Raw genomic sequence first — 19,024 nt, forward strand, 5'->3', positions numbered from 1 at the left:
TGTTTGTTAGAAGACACTAAATCCCAAAATTGTAAAGAAAGCAAAATTTATATATATACAAAAATAAAATTGAACAGTGAACAGAAGTCAAAAATGAAGAATATATCTATGAAATGTAAAAGTAAAAATTAAAATTAAAAAAAATACATAAAAACAGAGTTGATAAGAAACTAGTTGAAAAGGAAAAAAAAAGGAAATTTTAAACTGAAAGACTAAAGACTCATGTGAAAAAACCTCCAATTCTATATACTACTTTCCCCTAACACAGAAATTTTTCAGTTCTGAGTGATCTATAAACTTGGTATTTGCCTAAGGATCCTTCTGGTCTTCTGGGGAAGGGGCTGATGCTCTGATTCTCAGGTGTCTTTGCCTGAGCAGAGTTGCACCACCCCTTGCCAGGGGGCTGGGCTTAGTGTAAGCTGCTTTGGGTTGTTCTATGTGGCTTTAGTTCCCCAAAGGTGGGGCCCGGATCTCCAGCCCTGGAGCTGAAAGATCCTTGCCACCATTCTTCAGTGTACCCTCAGGGAAAGGCAGTCAGTCCCTTTTGTGTAGGCCAAACTCCCCAGACTCCTGCAGTGCCACCCACACCAATCCTCCCAGGGGAGGGAGGGGTGTCTCACCACCACCCTGCTGCTCGCTGGGCCTCTGCATTGAGCATGCACTCCCACTGCTCCTCCCAGGGGAAGGAGCTGGGTTTCACAGTGGTTGTCGCTTGCTGGGCCCCTGCTCTGAAGCAGTCACATACTGTGCTGTGGTTTGCGGTTTATGGCAACACCTAGCTGAGAGGCCACTTGGGGGCTTGCTAATTATAGCCAGCTTCCCTGCTCCAATGCTTGGGAACTCTGCCATATTTAGGCTCCCCCTTTCTTTCTGTGACCCTAGGGATCCTGAGACCACATTGTCCCACCTAAGATTCCACCCCACTTCACCACCTGAGCACCTTTCAGGCAGGGTCATTCCTCACAGCAGACTTCTAAAAGTTCCAATTTTGTGCTCCACTGCTATACCACTTTCCAGCAGCCCGCTGACAGAGGCACCCTTCCCCCACGATTTATCTTCTGATATATACCCTCAGATTCACATCTCCACACCACCAACCCTGCAAAAAGTGGTCACTTTTCTATTTGTAGAATTGCAGCAATTTTCTTACATCTCAGGTTGAATTCCCAGGTGTTCAGAATGATTTGATAACTAACTAGCTAATTCAAGTTACCAGATGAAACTCGCTGCCCTATTCTGCCATCTTCCCTCCCTCCTAGTTCTGAATTTAAGGCTAAAACTACACTAAGACTTCTGCCACACCCTATCTTTATTTTAACAGAATTTTCAAGGATGTAACTGTAATAAGTTGTGTAAGGAGGCATCAACGGAAACCCTGAGTTCCCAGTATCACATGCCAAAGTAATGGGTGAGGCAGATGGCCATTAGCACTTCAAAAAAAAAGCAGGCAGCCAAGAAAGAGCATTAAAACCTTTCATTGATATGGACAATATAAAAGGGTCAGGAGAGAAGACTTAAGAGTATTTCTCTGCAGAGAGCTATTGGGTGCCCTGAGCCACATACAAACCCTTAAGGGAGAGGAGGATATGCTTGCCCTGATCACAAGCCTAGTGAGAGGCATTTTAAGAATACTTAGAAAATTGGGTGTTATCTGTAGTTATGGAGAAGGAAGCCAGTGACAGTCAAGTAAGACTTTTCCTGTATACCTGACTTTTCTTTATTCCCTGTCTTCCCAAAGACATGGAGAACAGAAACTACAACTAGATACTTGGAAAGGAGGTAATGAAAGAGAAAAGTCAGTCATAACCCCTAGCAGTTTCCAGCTGGTATATTGGGTGGGAGGAAAAGGAGAGAAGTCTTTTTTTCTTTTTAAGATTTTATTTATTTATTTGACAGAGAGATAGAGAACACAAGTAGGCAAAGTGGCAGGCCGAGGGAGAGGGAAAAGCAGGCCCTTTGCTGAACAGGGACCCCACATGGGACTTGATCTCAGGACTCTGGGATCATGACCTGAGCCAAAGGCAGACACTTAACCGACTGAGCCACCCACGCACCCCAAGAAGTCTTGACTTAGAATAAAAATTAAAATATTGACTATAATATTTGACAGGGAATTTTAATTTTCCAATTAAGGACAATGCTTCTAAATTAAATTTAAATTAATTATTATCTGAGAGTGATCAAAAAAGTCATGGTTTACCCTAGTTTTTATCCAGGAGCAGGGGGAAAATAAGCTTCGATTAGCAAATGTAAATGAACTGAAAGTGTCCAAATAAAAGTTGATTTGTGATTTCATTCTACAAGACATGCTTTTTCAACATACAAGTTTTGTAACTAATTTAACCTTAGTCACCTGAAAGAACTGTGGGTAATCCACAGTGACTATTCTAGGTACCTCATAGAAGTGAAATCATATAACTTTGTGTTCTTGTGACTGGTTTATTTTACTTAGCATAATATCCTTAAGGTTCATTCAACTTGTAGCATATGTCAGAATTTCCTTCCTTTTTAAGACTAAATAATATCCCATTGTATGTATGTATCACATTTTCTTTATCTGTTTATCTGTTTTTGGTCACTCGAGTTGTTTCCACCCTTTGCTACTGTAAATAAGGCTTCAGTAAACATGGGTGTATAAATATCTTTGAGACCCTGATTTCAATTTTGCAGGGTATCTAATCAGAAATGAAATTACTGGATCATATGGTAATTACATTTTTAATTTGTTGAGAAACTGACATACTGTTTTCCATTGTGGCTGTACAATTTTATATTCTGCATGGTTACAATTTTAAAATTACACATATCACGAAAATTGACATAAGAACACTAAATTTTTTTAACAGTGTGCTTATTTATGTTTCCAATTTTTCTAAAATAGATGTCTACTCATTTTCATAATGAGGAAAAGGAGTTATTTTAAAAGCTTACCTCTCCAACATATTTGACTGTTTTTCAAATATTTTCAACATGACATTCAATCGATTCATCAATGAATAAGCAGTTTCTATCACAAAAAAAAGGGAAAAAATTTAAAGGTATTACAAATGGCTAGTTATACCTCTATGCTGATGTACCTCACTACTGTATGTATGAGAACTCGATGAACATAACAAGGAGACAGTACTCAAGGAACAAATGCTTATGATAAATAGAGCTACCACTTTATTAAATTCCTGTTATATCACTATGCTACTTCACAATTCTCTGAATCCTCAAAATAACCCAAAAAGAAGATATTGTCACCATTTTCAAATAAATAGAGTCTCAGAGAGGTTCTATAACTTGATCAAAACTATGCATCTAGTAAGTGACAAAACTGGATTGAGGTCAGTGTGTGTGACCTCCTTATAACATCATATATAAAAGGACTCTAAGATGCTAAGAGAAAAGTTGCTGTTGCTAAGTCAATAAAGTCTATGGGAAGATGCTAACAATTCTGTTAAGTTTTCCACCTGAATCAAATAACCCAAAAGGTTAACTAAAATGCTACTTAAAAGGAAACCCACATAGGGATGCCTGGGTGGCTCAGTCGGTTTAAGTGTCTGCCTTCAGCTCAGGTCATGATCCCAGAGTCCTGGGATCAAGTCCCACATCGGGCTTCTTGCTCAGTGGGGAGCCTGCTTCTACCTCTGCCTGCCACTCGCCCTGCTTGTGCTCTCACTCTCTCTCTCTCTGGCTAATAAATAAAATCTTTAAAAAATAATTTAAAAAAAGGAAACCACATAATGAGAATCCATAGTAATCAATGAACTCTCAGGGTAATAACATAAGATTCTTCAATCCTGTAACACAAAAAGTATATGAGAGAAGACAAACTTCACTAAGTTTGCTGCAAGATAAACCAAACATGAAGTGTAAAAAGATAATGTTAAATAACATGGAAGCTGTGCACAGTTCCTATATATCAATTGTATTTTTTTCTATTCCACATGTCAAAATAGTGGTACAGAGAAATATAATAAATGTTTAGGTGCTGAGAAGGGAAAGGAAGAAGATAAAAATCAGCTAAGCCTTAAAGAATGGGTAGGCTTTTATTAGAAAGAAATAGGCAAAATCATACGTAAAGACAGGAAAAGCAGAAATGTGCAACATATATCAAGGGAACCAAATAAGTCAAGTACTCATGATCTCATGGGTCGTGAGATCAAGCCCTGAGTCGGGCTCCCTGGGTGGCAGGGAGTCTGCTTGAGATTCTCTCTCTCCCTCTGCCCCTTCCCCTCGCTCATGCTCTCTCTAATTAATAAATAAAATCTTTTAAAAAATAAAATAAGTATATAAAGAAACCAAGTAAACCAGAGGCTTTGTTCTAGGACAGTAAATACTCCTTAAAAATTCAAAATGTATGTTAAAAGAAGTCACTTTTAGAAAAATCAAATTTAGAATTTTTTATAGGCAAGAGAGAATATTTAAAATGGATAAAATATGAGGTGCCTGAGTGGCTCAGTTAGTTAAGTGTCTGCCTTCGGCTCAGGTCATGATCTTGGGATCTTGGGATAGAGCCCTGCATCAGGGTCCCCGCTCAGGCAGAAGCCTGTTTCTCCCTCTCCTTCTGCCCCTCCCCCCCACGCTCACACACTCTCTCTCTCAAAAGTTAGTCTTATAAATAAATAAATTAAATATTATACCATATCATTTTAAGATTAATTTGATAATAGCATAGGGCATGATTTAAAATTATGCCTTGGATTTAGTAAAGGATTACAAAGAACATCAACTGTTATTTCTGTCACAATTTGAAAGTGCAGGTCACAGAAAGGAGAAAAGGCCGTGCTATGGATCAATATTCACCAATATGTTGGTACTTGGAGATGGGGCCTTTGAGAGGCAATTAAATCATTAGGCACATGAGATACAAAAGACAGGAGTGAGACAACTTCCTTTCCCTATTTTCCATCATTTGAGGATAATCTGCAAACCAGGAAGAAGGTTCTCACCAGAGCTTGACAATGCTGGAACCCCGATATCAGACTTCCCAGCATTCAGAATTGTGAGAAATAAATTTGTTGTGTATGCCACCCAATCTGTCATATTTTGTTATAGCAGCCCAAACTGACTAACACAGGCCTCCATCTATGATGCTACTAATTTAGGAATTTCAACTCAGTATCATAGAATGTGTAGATGGAAACATTTTACTTCTGTTACCAGGTGGAATAGTTTGAGGAATCAACCAATTGTTCTTCCTCAAGTTCTCATTATGAATAACGTGAAAACCAAAAAATAAAAGAGATCGGGAAACCCATTCTTTTTAAGATTTTTTTATTTTTAAGTAATCTCTACACCTAATGTAGGGCTCAAACTCACAACCTTGAAATCAAGAGCCACATGCTACTGACTGAGCCAGCCAGGTGCCCCCATTTCTTATTCTTACTGAAATGTTCTGGTGAAGATCCTCTTCCTGAGAAGAATACCCCTGGTTACCAAAGTGGCCTATGAAGTAATTTTGAAGTAGTTAGCATGGGAAACGGAGATTTAGCTGCATACTGGGGGGAATGTGAACCTCTTTTATCTCTTTTATAGAAGCTGCAGCATTTTATTAATTAACTGATAAAAATTATTAATAATTAATGCATATTACTTCTCAATTGACAGGTTTTTTTTTTCCTCTTTGGAAGAGGTCTAAGAAACAGCTAATCTGTGTAGGATTCGTGTACATAGATGGATTACAAAAATGGGATAAAAACGTATATAAAATGCTTTTATCTTGCTTCATTCTCTTAAATGTCAAGGAAAATGTTTCTAAGCAGTTTACATAAAGTTATTCTTTTTAAAAGCTATGCAACATTCCATTGCTACAAATGGACCATAATTCATTTAGTCAGTCCTAAAATGCATGTTGTTTCCGTGTTTTTGCTTATACAAATATACTAAGAGTATTACTTCCTATGGAAACAAATATAGAAATTATCTATATGAGCATCTATGGGAGAATTAGAAATTATGACATAACCATAAAATAGAATACTATATGTCCATTAAAACTGCTAATACATCATGCCAGTATCTCTGTTGAGACAAATTCCTAAAAGTAAATGTGTTGTTAAGGTATGCACATTTCTACTTTTATAGATATTACTATAGTGAGCTCCATAAATTTGAGAACAATTTTCATTCAAACCAACGAAGTATGACAGAGTTTTTCTCCATATGGTCACCAATATTAGTTGTTATTAATGTTCACTTCAATATGTCTTATAAGTAATTTTCATTTCCATGATCACTAATCAAGTAAAACCTCATTTCATTTGTTTTTGGATATTTTTATTTCTGCTTCTGTGAAATGCCTGTTCATATGTCCATTTTTCTACTGAATTGTTTGACTTTTTATTATTCATTTGTAGGGGCCAATTAATACTAGATATAATATGTAACAAATATCCTCTAGTCTGTTATTATTTATTTACTAATATTTATAGATTGTTTCAAATGTACAGAATTTTTATACTTAGTCAAATCTATTGATTTTTTCTTTTATAGTCTCTGGGCTTTACTTCATTCTTTAAAAGTCTCAATATAAATTAATCCCCTTAGTTTTATTTTATATTTTATAATCATGAGCTTTGGCATATTTACTGAGTCATACATAAAAATATAATTACCATTTAATGAATAACTACAAAGCAAGTATCCACACAACCACCACTCAAGGTCAACAACATAGTACCTGGAATTGCCAATATCCCAGAGGCTCTTTATGTGTCCCCCCCCATCACAACCTTTCTTTCAGCCTATTATCCCTTTTTTTTCTCATTTTTATATCTTTTCCACCTTTGTTAATATCCTTAATCAACATAGTTTAAGTTTCCCTAGCTTTTAATTTTTTACAAAAGAAAATTCTCCCTGTATTTATGACTTGTTTCTTTCAATCAATATTACATTTGAAAAATTAATGGTGTTATGAGTAGCCATTTCAAATATTTTTATTATGGTATGACTTTCCATTGCATGAATAGGCCACAATTTGTTTATCCACTCCACTCTACAAATATTTGGGATCTTCGATTTGGGGGCTATTACAAAAAAAAAAAAAAAAGCAAACAAAAAAAAACTTGGTATGAAAATACTTGTACATGTATCCCAGAGCATATGGACAAGAGTTTAAGGACATCACCAAAATTGCAGAGTAGGAGACCCCAGCTTCCATCCCTCTACAAAGATCAACCACTAAACAGCTGTCCATGAATGAAACAACTCAGGTAGAGCTCCAAATTCCACTTAAAAAACTTTAGCCACACACTGAAATAAAATAAAAAAAAAAAAACTTAAAAATAACTGCATAAAAATGAAAGGAAGAAAAGCTTCTTTGTGCCTGCACCATCCGATCCCCCAAGCCATCATTACTTAGCACCAAACTGGAACTCCCCAGCTAGAAAGAGTTCCCCTGGCTGGTAAAGAAGAAAAGAAAAACAAGAAAAGAAAAGAAAAGAAAAGAAAAGAAAAGAAAAGAAAAGAAAAGAAAAGAAAAGAAAAGAAAAGAAAAAAGAAAAGTAAAGAAGAGAAAAGAAGAGAAACAAAAAAAAAAATAGAAAAAAGAAGAAGAAAGAAAGAGGGGGGGGTCAGCAACCAGCTCACCTAGGCTTTCCTCCACTCTATAAAGGATCTCCTTAGGTTTCATCCCACCCCGAAACAGGTAAGGCTGACATATATAAATACAGCTAGGAACAAGGAAGCACAGGTGCTACCAGTATCAGCCACAGAGCCTGAGTCACTATCGTTCCCTGTGACCTGCTCCACAGATGACCTCAGCAGCTTCCATCACTAAAGAAACCAATGGCCAGCACAGCCACTGAGAACACCCTGCAAATTTCACTGGGTTTTGTCCCACAGCTATTTTCATTGGCTGATGTCAGTTGCCTGGTCCCTTCCTAATCCCCATCACATACATACATACACACACCACCACCACCACCACCACCACCACCACCACCACCACCACCACCACTGGAGCCCAAGAGCCACACCAGCAGCCAGCCCAAGACTCTGTGGCTGTGCAAGTGCAAAACACCAGCCTAGGTCCCCATAGCTAACACCACCATGCGCTCACTCAGGGCTAACCCCTCCAGTTGTACACCTGCATGCTTCCAGCTCAACCCATCACCAGCTTCTACTGTCATGTGCATGCCAAGAGGGAGACTAGGCAGTCACAGAAGAGCGCTGCCAGCAGCCAGATCCCCGCAGCTGTTTGCAGGCCCAGAACAGGCCCCTGTCTTCTGTCACTGTGCACCACTGCACACCCCTGGCCCATTACCAGCCTCCACTGCTGTGTGCCTGTAGCAAAACCCAGAAGCCACAGCGGCACACACAGACAGCCAGGTTCCCCAAGCTGTCTGTGTGCCCATAATTGGCCTCAGCCCTTGCTGTCTTCCCTGGACCACACCACTACATATGTGTTTACAACTGGCCACTGCCACTACACACACACCTCCTGCTGGCCTTCAGCCAAGAGTGTGTACACCAGCTCTGGCCACACCAATGTTTGCCCTGGTCCCTTGTAGCTGAACCTGGAAACAATGCTGAAGACGTCAACAGCCTCTGAAGTCTCTGCAGACTCTATAATATTTGCCATGGACCGTGCAGTTGTTGATGCTGTGGACTACGATAGCCTGACCCAACAATTCACAATACCTCCAGACTAGTTCTGCCACATGCCCCCCCATACTTGGCACTAGACCGTAGGGTCATGGCACACTCCAGCATCCCCCCACCTGCAGTTGAAGATCTTTCCTTACTGAAGTTAGTCTATAAAGCCTAAAAGAGGCAACTGCTTCTTCAAATGTGCAGTCAACTATGCAATGATATAGGGATCACAGAGAATCAGGGAAACATGATTCCACAAAAGGAATACAATAAATCTCCAGTAATCGGCCCCAAAGAAATAAAGATACAGGACTTGCCCAACAAATAATTCAATATAATTTTTCTGAAGATGCTCAGAGACCTACAAGAGGATACAGATAAACAATTTCATGACATAGAGGAAGTAATACAAGAGAAAACGAGAAGGTAAACAAAAAGATAGAAATCATTTAAAAAATAGAAATTTTGGAGTTGAAGAACACAATGAAGACACAATGAAATAAATAAGGAACAACAAGAAAAAGTGGGACTACATCAAACTAAAAAGTTTCTGCATAGCAAATGACAAAATCAACAAAATAAAAAAGCATGCTATGGAATGAGGAAAATATTTCCAAACCATATGTCTGATAAGTTAATATCCAAATACATATTTTTAAATCCAATTAAAAATGGACAGAGGACCTGAATAGACATTTTTCCAAAGAAGGCATACAAAGAGCCAATAGATACATGAAAATGTGCTCAACAACACTAACCATCAGGGAAATGTAAATCAAAACAACAATAAGAAATCATCTCACACCTGTTAGAATGGCTATTATCTAAAAGACAAGAGATAACAGCTGTTGATGAGATGTGGAGAAAAAGAAACCCTGGTGCACTGTTGCTGGGAATGTGAAGCGGCACTGCCACTGTGGAAAACAGTATGGAGGTTCCTCAAAAAATTTAAAATAGAAATACTGTATGATCCAGCAATCCCATTTCTGGGTAAATATATAAAGAAAATGAAGTCACTGCCTCAAGGAAATAGCTGCTCTCCCACATCCACTGCAGCATTATTTACAATACAATAGCCAAGACATGGAAACAATCTAAAAAATGAATAAAGAAAATGTGATTGATACACACACATATATATAAATGTATACATATATGTATACACATATACATAAAATGGAGTATTATCCAGCCATAAAAAAGGAAATCCTACCACTTGTGACAACACAGATGGACATTGAGGACATTGTACTAAGTGAAATAAGTCAGAAAGAGAAAAACAAATACTATATGCTCTCACTTACACATGGAATCTAAAAATATTGAAAAAGAAACGGAGTAGAATAGTGGTTTCCAGGAGCTGTAGCATGGGGGAAATGGAGAGGTGTTGGTCAAAGGGTATACATTTTCAATTATAATATGAATAAGTTCTGGAAATCAAATGTACAACATGGTGACTATGGTTAGTACTGTATTATATACTTGAAAGCTGCTATAAGAGTAGAACTTTAATGTTCTCACCATAACAACACCAACAACAAAATGGTAATTACATGAGACACAAGATGAATAAACTACCCTTATTGTAGTAGGCATTTTGCAACATATACATATCAAATAATTTTGACCACCTTAAACTTATATATGTCAATTATATATCAACAAAGCTGTGAAAAAAGAGTTTAAGGGTATGCAATCCATAACTTAGATAAAGAACAGCTATTTTTCAAAGTAATTGTGCCAGGCACCTTGGTGGCTCAGTCAATTAAGCATCGCCTTCGGCTCAGGTCATGATCCCAGGATCCTGGGATTGAGTCCCACATGGGGCTCCCCACTCAGCCAGAGAGACTTCTCCCTCTGCCCATCCCCAACTTGTGCGCGTGTGCGCTCTCTCTTGCAAAAATAAATAATTTTTAAAAAACAAAGTGTGCCAATGTACACCTCACTCAGTGTACATATGAGGAGTTCCTGTTGGTATATACCCTTGTTAATACTTATTGTCACACTTTTTAATTTGACAATCTGAGAGGTATGAAAGAGTTTCCCACTGCAGTGAATTTGCAATTCCTTGATTATTCAGTCTTACTGGCTATTTGGATTCCTTCTTTGGTTAAATATCTTTTCTTTTCTTTCTTTCTTTTTTTTTTTTTTTTTTTTGTCTGCTTTTATTGAAATAATTGTCCTTTTTTCTGGATTTAAAATAGTTCTTTATGTCTTTTGTATACTAATCATTTGACAGTTTTAGGTATTCAAAAATCTCTTTTTCCACTCTGATTTATTTCTGATTTCCTGATAGTATGTATTGGCAAACAGAAAATTTTAATTTTAACATAGTTAACTTTATCATACTTATCCCTTATGACTGGTACTTTTATGTCTGGTTTTAAAAATCATTTTCTTACCACATAGTAATGAGGATATTCTCTTAAATCATCCAAGAAAATATTTTTACTTTTGCCTTTCATATGTAGGTGTTTAATGACAGGGAGTGAATTTTTGAATATGTTATGTTTTCTCAAATTTTATTTTCACTAGTATCCAAAAAGATGAGCTTCCTACAGATAAATTTAATGAAACTTTACAATAACTTTTTTCAAAAACTATAAAACACTGCAAAAACAAATTAATAAAAACTTAAAAATGGTGATATAAGCTATTTTCATGTAATGAAAACACCAAGTTAAGAAAATGTTTGATTTTGAGTTTATTTTTGTATATAGTATAATAAAGTAGTCCAGTTTCATTCTGCTGCATGTGGCTGTCCAGTTTTCCCAACACATTTGTTGAGAAGACTGTCTTTTTTCCATTGGATATTATTTCCTGCTTTGTTGAAGATTAATTGACCACATAGTTGTGGGTTCATTTCTGGGTTTTCTATTCTGTTCCATTGATCTATAGGTCTATTCTTGTGCCAGCACCATACTGTTTGGATCACGACAGCTTTGTAATGTAACTCGAAGTCAGGAATTGTGATGTCTCCAGCTTTGCTTTTCTCTTTCAAGATTGCTTTAGCTATTTGGGATCTTTTGCGGTTCCATACAAATTTTAGGATTGTTTGTTCTAGCTCTGTGAAAAAGGCTATTGGTATTTTGATAGGAATTGCATTAAATCTGTAGATTGCTTTGGGTAATATAGACATTTTAACAATATTTATTCTTCCAATACTAAATGTTAGAGAGGAAGCCATTAAAATCCTAGAGGAGATACAGGGAGTAACCTCTATGACATCAGCTGTAGCAACTTCTTACAAGACATGTCTCCTGAGCGAAGGGAAACAAAAGCAAAAATAAACTACTGGGGCTCCATCAAAATTAAAAGCTTCTGCACGGTGAAGGAAACAATCAACAAAACTAAAAGGTAACCTTTGGAATTGGAGAGGATATTTGCAAATGGCTTCTTAGATGAAGGGTTAGTATCCAAAATATATAAAGAACTTACAAGACTCAACACCCAAAAAGACAAATAATCCAGTTAACAAATGGGTAAAAGACATGAATAGGTGTTTTTCCAAAGACACATAAAAACATGCTCAACACCACTCATCATCAGGGAAATGCAAACCAAAACTACAATGAGATATCATCCCACACCTGTTAGAATGGCTAAAATTAACAACACAGCAAACAACAGGTGTTGGCAAGGATACAGAGAAAGAGGAACCCTCTTGCACTGTTGGTGGGAATGCAAACTGGTGCAGCCACTCTGGAAGACAGTATGGAGGTTCTTCAAAAAGTTAAAAATAGAACTACCTTATGATCCAGCAATTGCACCACTGGTATTTACCCAAAGAATACAAAAATACTAATTCAAAGGGATACATACACCTTGATTATCAACCAATAGCCAAATCATGGAAAGAGCCCAAATGCTCATTCACTGATAAATGGATAAAGAATATGTAGTAAATAGATGAGATAGATAGATAGATAGATAGATAGAGACAGATGATAGATGATGATAGATAGATGATAGATAGATGATAGAGTATAGATGATAGATAATAGATGATAGATGATGATAGTTAGATAAAAATAGAGAAATATATACAATAGAGTATTTCTCAGCCATGAAAAAAAATGAAATCTTGCCATTTACAATGACATGGATGGAGCTAGAGACTATTATACTAAGCAAAATAAGTCTGTCAGAGAAATATGATTTCAACAAACAAAACCAACCATCATGGGGGGGAAAAAGAGAGAAAACCAAGAAACAGACTCTTAACTATACAGAACAAACTGTTACCAGAGGGGAGGTGGATGTGGGGATGGGTTCAATTAACTCAAAATGGATCATAGATTTAAATACAAAATCCAAAAATATAAAACTTCTAGAAGATAATATAAGAGAAAATCTAGATTACATTAGGTTTGAAGATGACTTTTAGATACAACAAAAGCACAATCCATGAAAGAAAAAACTAGTAATTTCAATTTCATTAAAATTTAAAACTTCCATTCTACAAACGGTACCATTAAAAGAATGAAAAGAGAATCCAGAGACTGAAAGAAACCCTTTGCAATTATCTGACAAAGGGCTTATGTCCACAATACACAAAGAACACTTAAATCTCAACAACAAGAAAGCAAATAACCCAATTAAAAATGGGTAAAATATCTGAACAAATACGTCACCAAAGATGGCAAAAAAATATGAAAAGATTCTCAACATCAGATATTACAAATTAAAACAATGAGATACCACTAAATAACATTTAGAATGGCTAAAATCCAAAATTCTGACAACACCAAATGTTGACAAAGATATAGAGCAACAGGAATTCTTTTTCTCATTGTTGGTAGGAATACGAAATGATGAAGCCCATTTGCAAAACAGTTTGGCAGTTTCTTACAAAACTAAACATACATTTACTATATGATCCAGCAATTGCCTTCCTTGATATTTACCCAAATCAGTTGAAAAACATGTCCACACGAAAAACCTAAGTTTGCTGTAGCTATTCTGTAATTGCAAAAAATTAGAAGCAACCAAGATGTCTTTCAATAGATAAATTGATTAAACAAACTATGATACATGCACACAATGGATTATTATTTAGTAATAAAAAGAAATTAGCTATAAAACCACAAAAATCATTAAGCAGAAACCTTAAATGCATATTGCTAAGTAAAAGAAAGACTGTATGAATCCAAATATATAACATTCTTGGAAGGGCAATACTATAGAGATATCAAAAAGATCAATGATTGCCAAGGACTCAAGTGGATGGAGGGACAAATGAATAGGTTGAACATGGGATTCAAAACAGTGAAACTCTTCTGTATGATACTATAAAGGTGGATACATGACATTATACATTTGTCAAAACCCATAGAGCTCTATAGCACAAAGATTGAACCCTATGTAAACTACAGAGTTTAGGTAATAATATATCAATATTGGTTCATCAATTTTAACACAGGTAGCACATTAATGCAAAATGTTAATAAAACACTGTGCAGAAAGTAGGAGGCAGAGAATGGATATATAGGAACTCTGTACTTTCTGCTCAATTTTTCTATAAATCTAAAACTGCTCTAAAAAAATTAATTCCATAGGTGCCTCAGTTGGCTAAACATCTGCCTTGAGCTCAGGTCATGATCCCAGAGTCTCGGGATCAAGTCCCGCATCCAGCTCCTTGTTTAGTGGGGAGCCTGCATCTCCCTCTGCCTGCCGCTCCCCCTGCTCGTGCATGTTCTCTCTCTCTCTGATAGATGATAGATAGATAGATAGATAGATAGATAGATAGATAGATAGATAGATAAATAAATTTTTTTAAAAAAGTTAATTCTATTAATTATGAAATGAAGCAACATCAAAATTAAATAGTGGTATAAAAGCAGAGTAGAATACAAAGGTAGCTTTTGTCTTGTTGATTAGGCTATGGTATCAAATAGAATTTAGAGAAAAGGAAGAGAAGAGAATAAAGTTTGTCTGGTAAGATGAAAAGGGGTACTTTTAACAGAAAAAAAAGTGTATACAAGTAAAACTGAACAATACTGAGACAGCAGATCTATACCAAAGGAGCCCAGGGACTGAGGCAGTGGCCATGGAAAAAGTTAGCTCGTGAATACAGAGAACAGATTGGTGGCTCCTAGACATAGGGGGTGGAAGTGGGGTGGGCAAAATGGGTGAAGAAGGTCAAAAGATACAAACTCCCAGTTATAAAATAAATAAGTCATGGAATGTAATGTACAGAATGGCATCTAGAGTTAATAATGCTATATTGCAGGGGCGCCTGGGTGGCTCAGTCGTTAAGCATTTGCCTTCGGCTCAGGGCGTGATCCCGGCATTCTGGGATGGAGCACCGCATCAGGCTCCTCCGCTGGAAGCCTGCTTCTTCCTCTCCCTCTCTCCCTGCTTGTGTTTCCTCTCTCGCTGGCTGTCTCTCTCTCTCTCTCAAATGAATAAATAAAATCTTTAAAAAAAAAATAATAATGCTATATTGCATATTTGAAAGTTGCTAAGAGAGTAGATCTTAAAATTTCTCATCCCAAGAAAAAAAAATTCTTGTAGGGTGTGGTGATAGATGTTAACCAGACTTATGATGATGATCATTTTGCAATATATGCAAATATCATACACTTGAACGTAATGTATATCAATTATACCTCAATTAACTGAATGAATGAAGAAAGAGACAGAAAGAAACAGAAAAAAGAAAAAGAATATTTTTAAATCATCACTAACATTTCTACTATTATATTTTATTCTTTTGGTTTGGTTGGAAGATATGTTCTATCAGCCCATATGGGGGCATAAAGACTTCTGGTTTTGTCCATGATAGAGCATCAGAGACTAGAATTATCCTTTCACCTTAAACCAATTAAAATCTGGATGAAAATATGTGAAAAAGCAACATTCAGAAATTGGAAAACAAAAAGTGCAAGGCGGTAATCTCTGACAGAAGGAAAACAAAGGAACAAAGCCCTTTGATAACCCCATCTTACTTCCTGAAGTTTCCAGGACACAGCATAAGAAAGGGGGACCCAAACAGAGTCTATTGTTGTCCTGTAGTTCAGAGACAAGGTTTAGAGCTTTGGAAGCCCCAAGCAGCTAGAATTCACAGGGCATAGTATTAGAGAGAAGACAGCTGCACAGATAGAGAGCGAGCTCCATAGATGTACAGAGGGTTTCCCCTTGAGGTAGAAAGAAGCTTTCACTATCCACTCCAAAGCTCTAGATACTTTTCTACCCATCTAGTCATTCAGGACTCTCTTGGACCAAAGGTGTCTACAGAACTTGGAAGTGCTGTGGCATCAAGCTGCCCTTAGCTTAAATATGGCAACATTAGTTGAAAAGCTGAAGTTGAAAGAGGGCAGGATTCCCATCAGCCTTTTCCAACCAAATCTTATTTTCCACATCTAAATTGTATTCTATAGCATACATTACATGATTGCTTCAAAATTCTTTCCAGTACTAAGACATAAGCAAAGTAATTTCTCCCTTCTGTTGATAAGTAGTCAGAAGATTAACATGTTAGTTCTTACAGCCTTTTATATTCATGAACTGACAGGTATTCAGCTGTTGTCAAGGAATTAGTGCATACGAGATGATCTATAATTCATAGAAACAAAATCTACAAATGACCTCTTAAATTTATCACTGTTCATCTCAAAGGCCTGGCACTCCTGAAACATTTCAGTAGCATACTCCAATCAAACTAAAAATCCTTCAATCCAAGTGATAGCCAGGTAGTCCTCAAAAATGAGTCTATTTTTTGTAGCATGTAGCCTTAACTAGGAATTTCAATACTTGCTGGATAGCCAGTTCAACTATATGGCTCCAAACTTCAGGGAATCTATGTTATTACCATAATAATTACTTTAAATTATAGAAATTAATGCACTCAACAGGTTATTAACACAATAATGCTTAAGCAAGTGGAAACTTACGTGGATCAGTTGCAGAAACATCTCCAAATTCTTCAGTTGAGTGGGTTTTTATGAATTCTGAAATAATAGTAAGTTCGTCATATATTTCAAATATTAATTATATGTATTGAGTTTAAATTTCATAGTTCTTTTTTAAATAACTCAGTAAAGAGAAAGAAAACTCTAAGAGAAACAATAGAACTGCCGACACTAGAGATTCTCCCAGTCAGACAACAAATGGTAATTAACATCTGAATGAATGTATATAACTGATACGAACTCATCATCGTTTTCTCAACAACACTTGTTTTTCCTCTTCTATTCTCTTAGTTAATGTTACCAAGATTTAATCTCCCTTCCTTTCATATCCAATCACCAAGTTTTGCCCATTTTACCAGTAAATTTCCTCAAATCTGCCCCTTTTCTTATTTATGTTCTAATATAAATATGCACTTATCATACACCTAAAACAGAGCAATAACTTCCCTTTCCTATTCCTAGTCCCCAAATGTAGCTTCTACAAATGGCCTGAATAATCTGTCTACAATTGAATCCAACAATGCCACTTCCCTACAAAAAGTCTTCAGTGATTTCTTATTATATATGAAAAAAAATTCCTTAGCACACCATCCAATCCCTCTGATTGGCTCTCTCTTACCTTATCCCTACTTATTGCTTCACCTTCTAATACCATTCTACTTGTAATTCCCTATTCATGCTGTTTGTTCATGCTACATCCTCTTTGTAAAATACCAGATATCTCCCTTCTTCACTTGACTAAATCCTACTCATCCTTTAAGGTTGCATAAAATCTTCCCAATTTACTTGGGTTGAACAAATTGGCTATCTGTGGACTCACTACAAATTACACATAACTTTTATCATGTATTACACTATACATTAAAGTGATGCATGATGTGCTTGTGTCACTACAAATTACACATAACTTTTATCATGTATTACACTATACATTAAAGTGATGCATGATGTGCTTGTGTCCTTACTAAGTTATGTATTTTATGGTGGCTAACAACCAAGGTTCATTTGTTTTGTACAACTCCCAGAATCTGAAACATAAGAACTTTTATTGAAAATATCATACTCACTACTGAATACCTCTTTAAATTTGCTATTGTATAATTTTATGGCTATAAATTTTTAAATGTAAGTCTCAAAATGTTAATGTAATGTAGAAAACCCTATAATTGCTTAACATGTATAAAATATTATCACCTTCGATTATCTGCTGTACAGCTTCATAACTATGTACTGCTCCTGGTGAACTCTCACTATCCCTGTTAAAATTTTAATAAGTACATTTATTTATTATCAAAGAATAAGAGTTTAAATTATACTTAAGACATAGAATATATGTTCTAGATATATGTAGTTTGTAAAATAAAATTTAACATAATCTTTACCCTTTATTCAGACACTAAGGTAAATTAGAATAATTGCAAGCAAATAAGTATGAAAGTCACACTATGTAATTCTATGAATGCTATATATTCCGTGAATATAATTAGGTATACCAACAATATTAACAACAGAATTAACAAAAGTAAATTGAGTAGAAGCATGAGATTTCTTTTAATAGTGTAATTGTTAAGAGCACAAGTTCTAGAGCCAAACTGCATGGCTCAAAACTTGTTTTACCTGCTTACTAATTTATGACTTTGGGTAAGTTTCTTAATCCCTCTGACTTACAGTTTCTTCATCTATTAAAATTGGGTTATAGAGTACATACCTCGTAAAGTAGTAGTAAGGATCCAACACATGTAAAGTTTACAAGGAAAATAGCTGTACACATCAGACACTTAAATTTCAGGTATTACTATTAATACATTGTCTGAAACAAATTTTGTGCCTCACAATAGATAGCTCAAGTGAATCTGAGCCTCTGAACTAAGGATCTAGTTATACAGCACCTACTGGAGCCAACTCCAGTGCCGCTCCTTTCATTTCTTTAAATCTAGTCATTGACAGAGATATAAAGCAATTGCATAATAAACAGTCCCTCCCAATTACTCTCTATTTTAACACTATAAAATAAAGGGGTTTTGTATATGTCTAATGCAAAAAAAATGGCTATAAACTTTTACTTGGATAAGTTACTATACCAGATATAGTTGGCAATAACAGAATACTAGGGGAACAAAAGTGTTGATTTAATTCAGATACTCATAAAGTTACACATATTTATTTACTGTTTATATGCGATAGGAAATATGTAGATGTGTGTGACTAGTTCTGAACTTGAGGAAATAGTCTTTCCAGGGAGACTTACACAGAAATCATTAATTCATAATATAAAATTACTAGGTACAGGCATACATTATTTTACTGTGTTTCACTTTACTGCACTTCAAAGACTACATTTTTTACAAATCAGTTTGTGGCAACCCTGCATACAGAAAGTCTATCAATGCCATTTTTCCAACAGCATCTGTTCACCTTGTGTCTCTGTGTCATATTTTGGTACTTCTCACTGTATTTTAAGCTTTTTCATTATTATTATATTTCTTGTGGCTATCTGTGATCATCTTTGATGTTACTATTGTAATTATTTG

At 36.0% G+C, this 19,024-nt stretch overlaps 1 protein-coding gene across 1 annotated transcript in view; it reads right to left on the reverse strand.

Moving 5' to 3' along the window:
• Positions 1 to 19,024, reverse strand: part of CCDC7 (coiled-coil domain containing 7) — a 337,092-nt gene that overhangs the window by 273,670 nt on the left and 44,398 nt on the right. The window contains exons 7-9 of the mRNA XM_087857885.1: positions 17,688 to 17,749; positions 16,476 to 16,532; positions 2,932 to 3,007 (exon numbers count right to left, since the gene is read on the reverse strand). Coding sequence (XP_087714011.1) covers positions 2,932 to 3,007; positions 16,476 to 16,532; positions 17,688 to 17,749 — 195 coding nt within the window. The remainder of the gene's footprint in view (positions 1 to 2,931; positions 3,008 to 16,475; positions 16,533 to 17,687; positions 17,750 to 19,024) is intronic.

The sequence above is a fragment of the Ursus americanus genome, chromosome 31 (assembly GCF_024610735.1).
Source record: "Ursus americanus isolate L20-20 chromosome 31, mUrsAme1.1.p, whole genome shotgun sequence".
NCBI lineage: Eukaryota > Metazoa > Chordata > Mammalia > Carnivora > Ursidae > Ursus > Ursus americanus.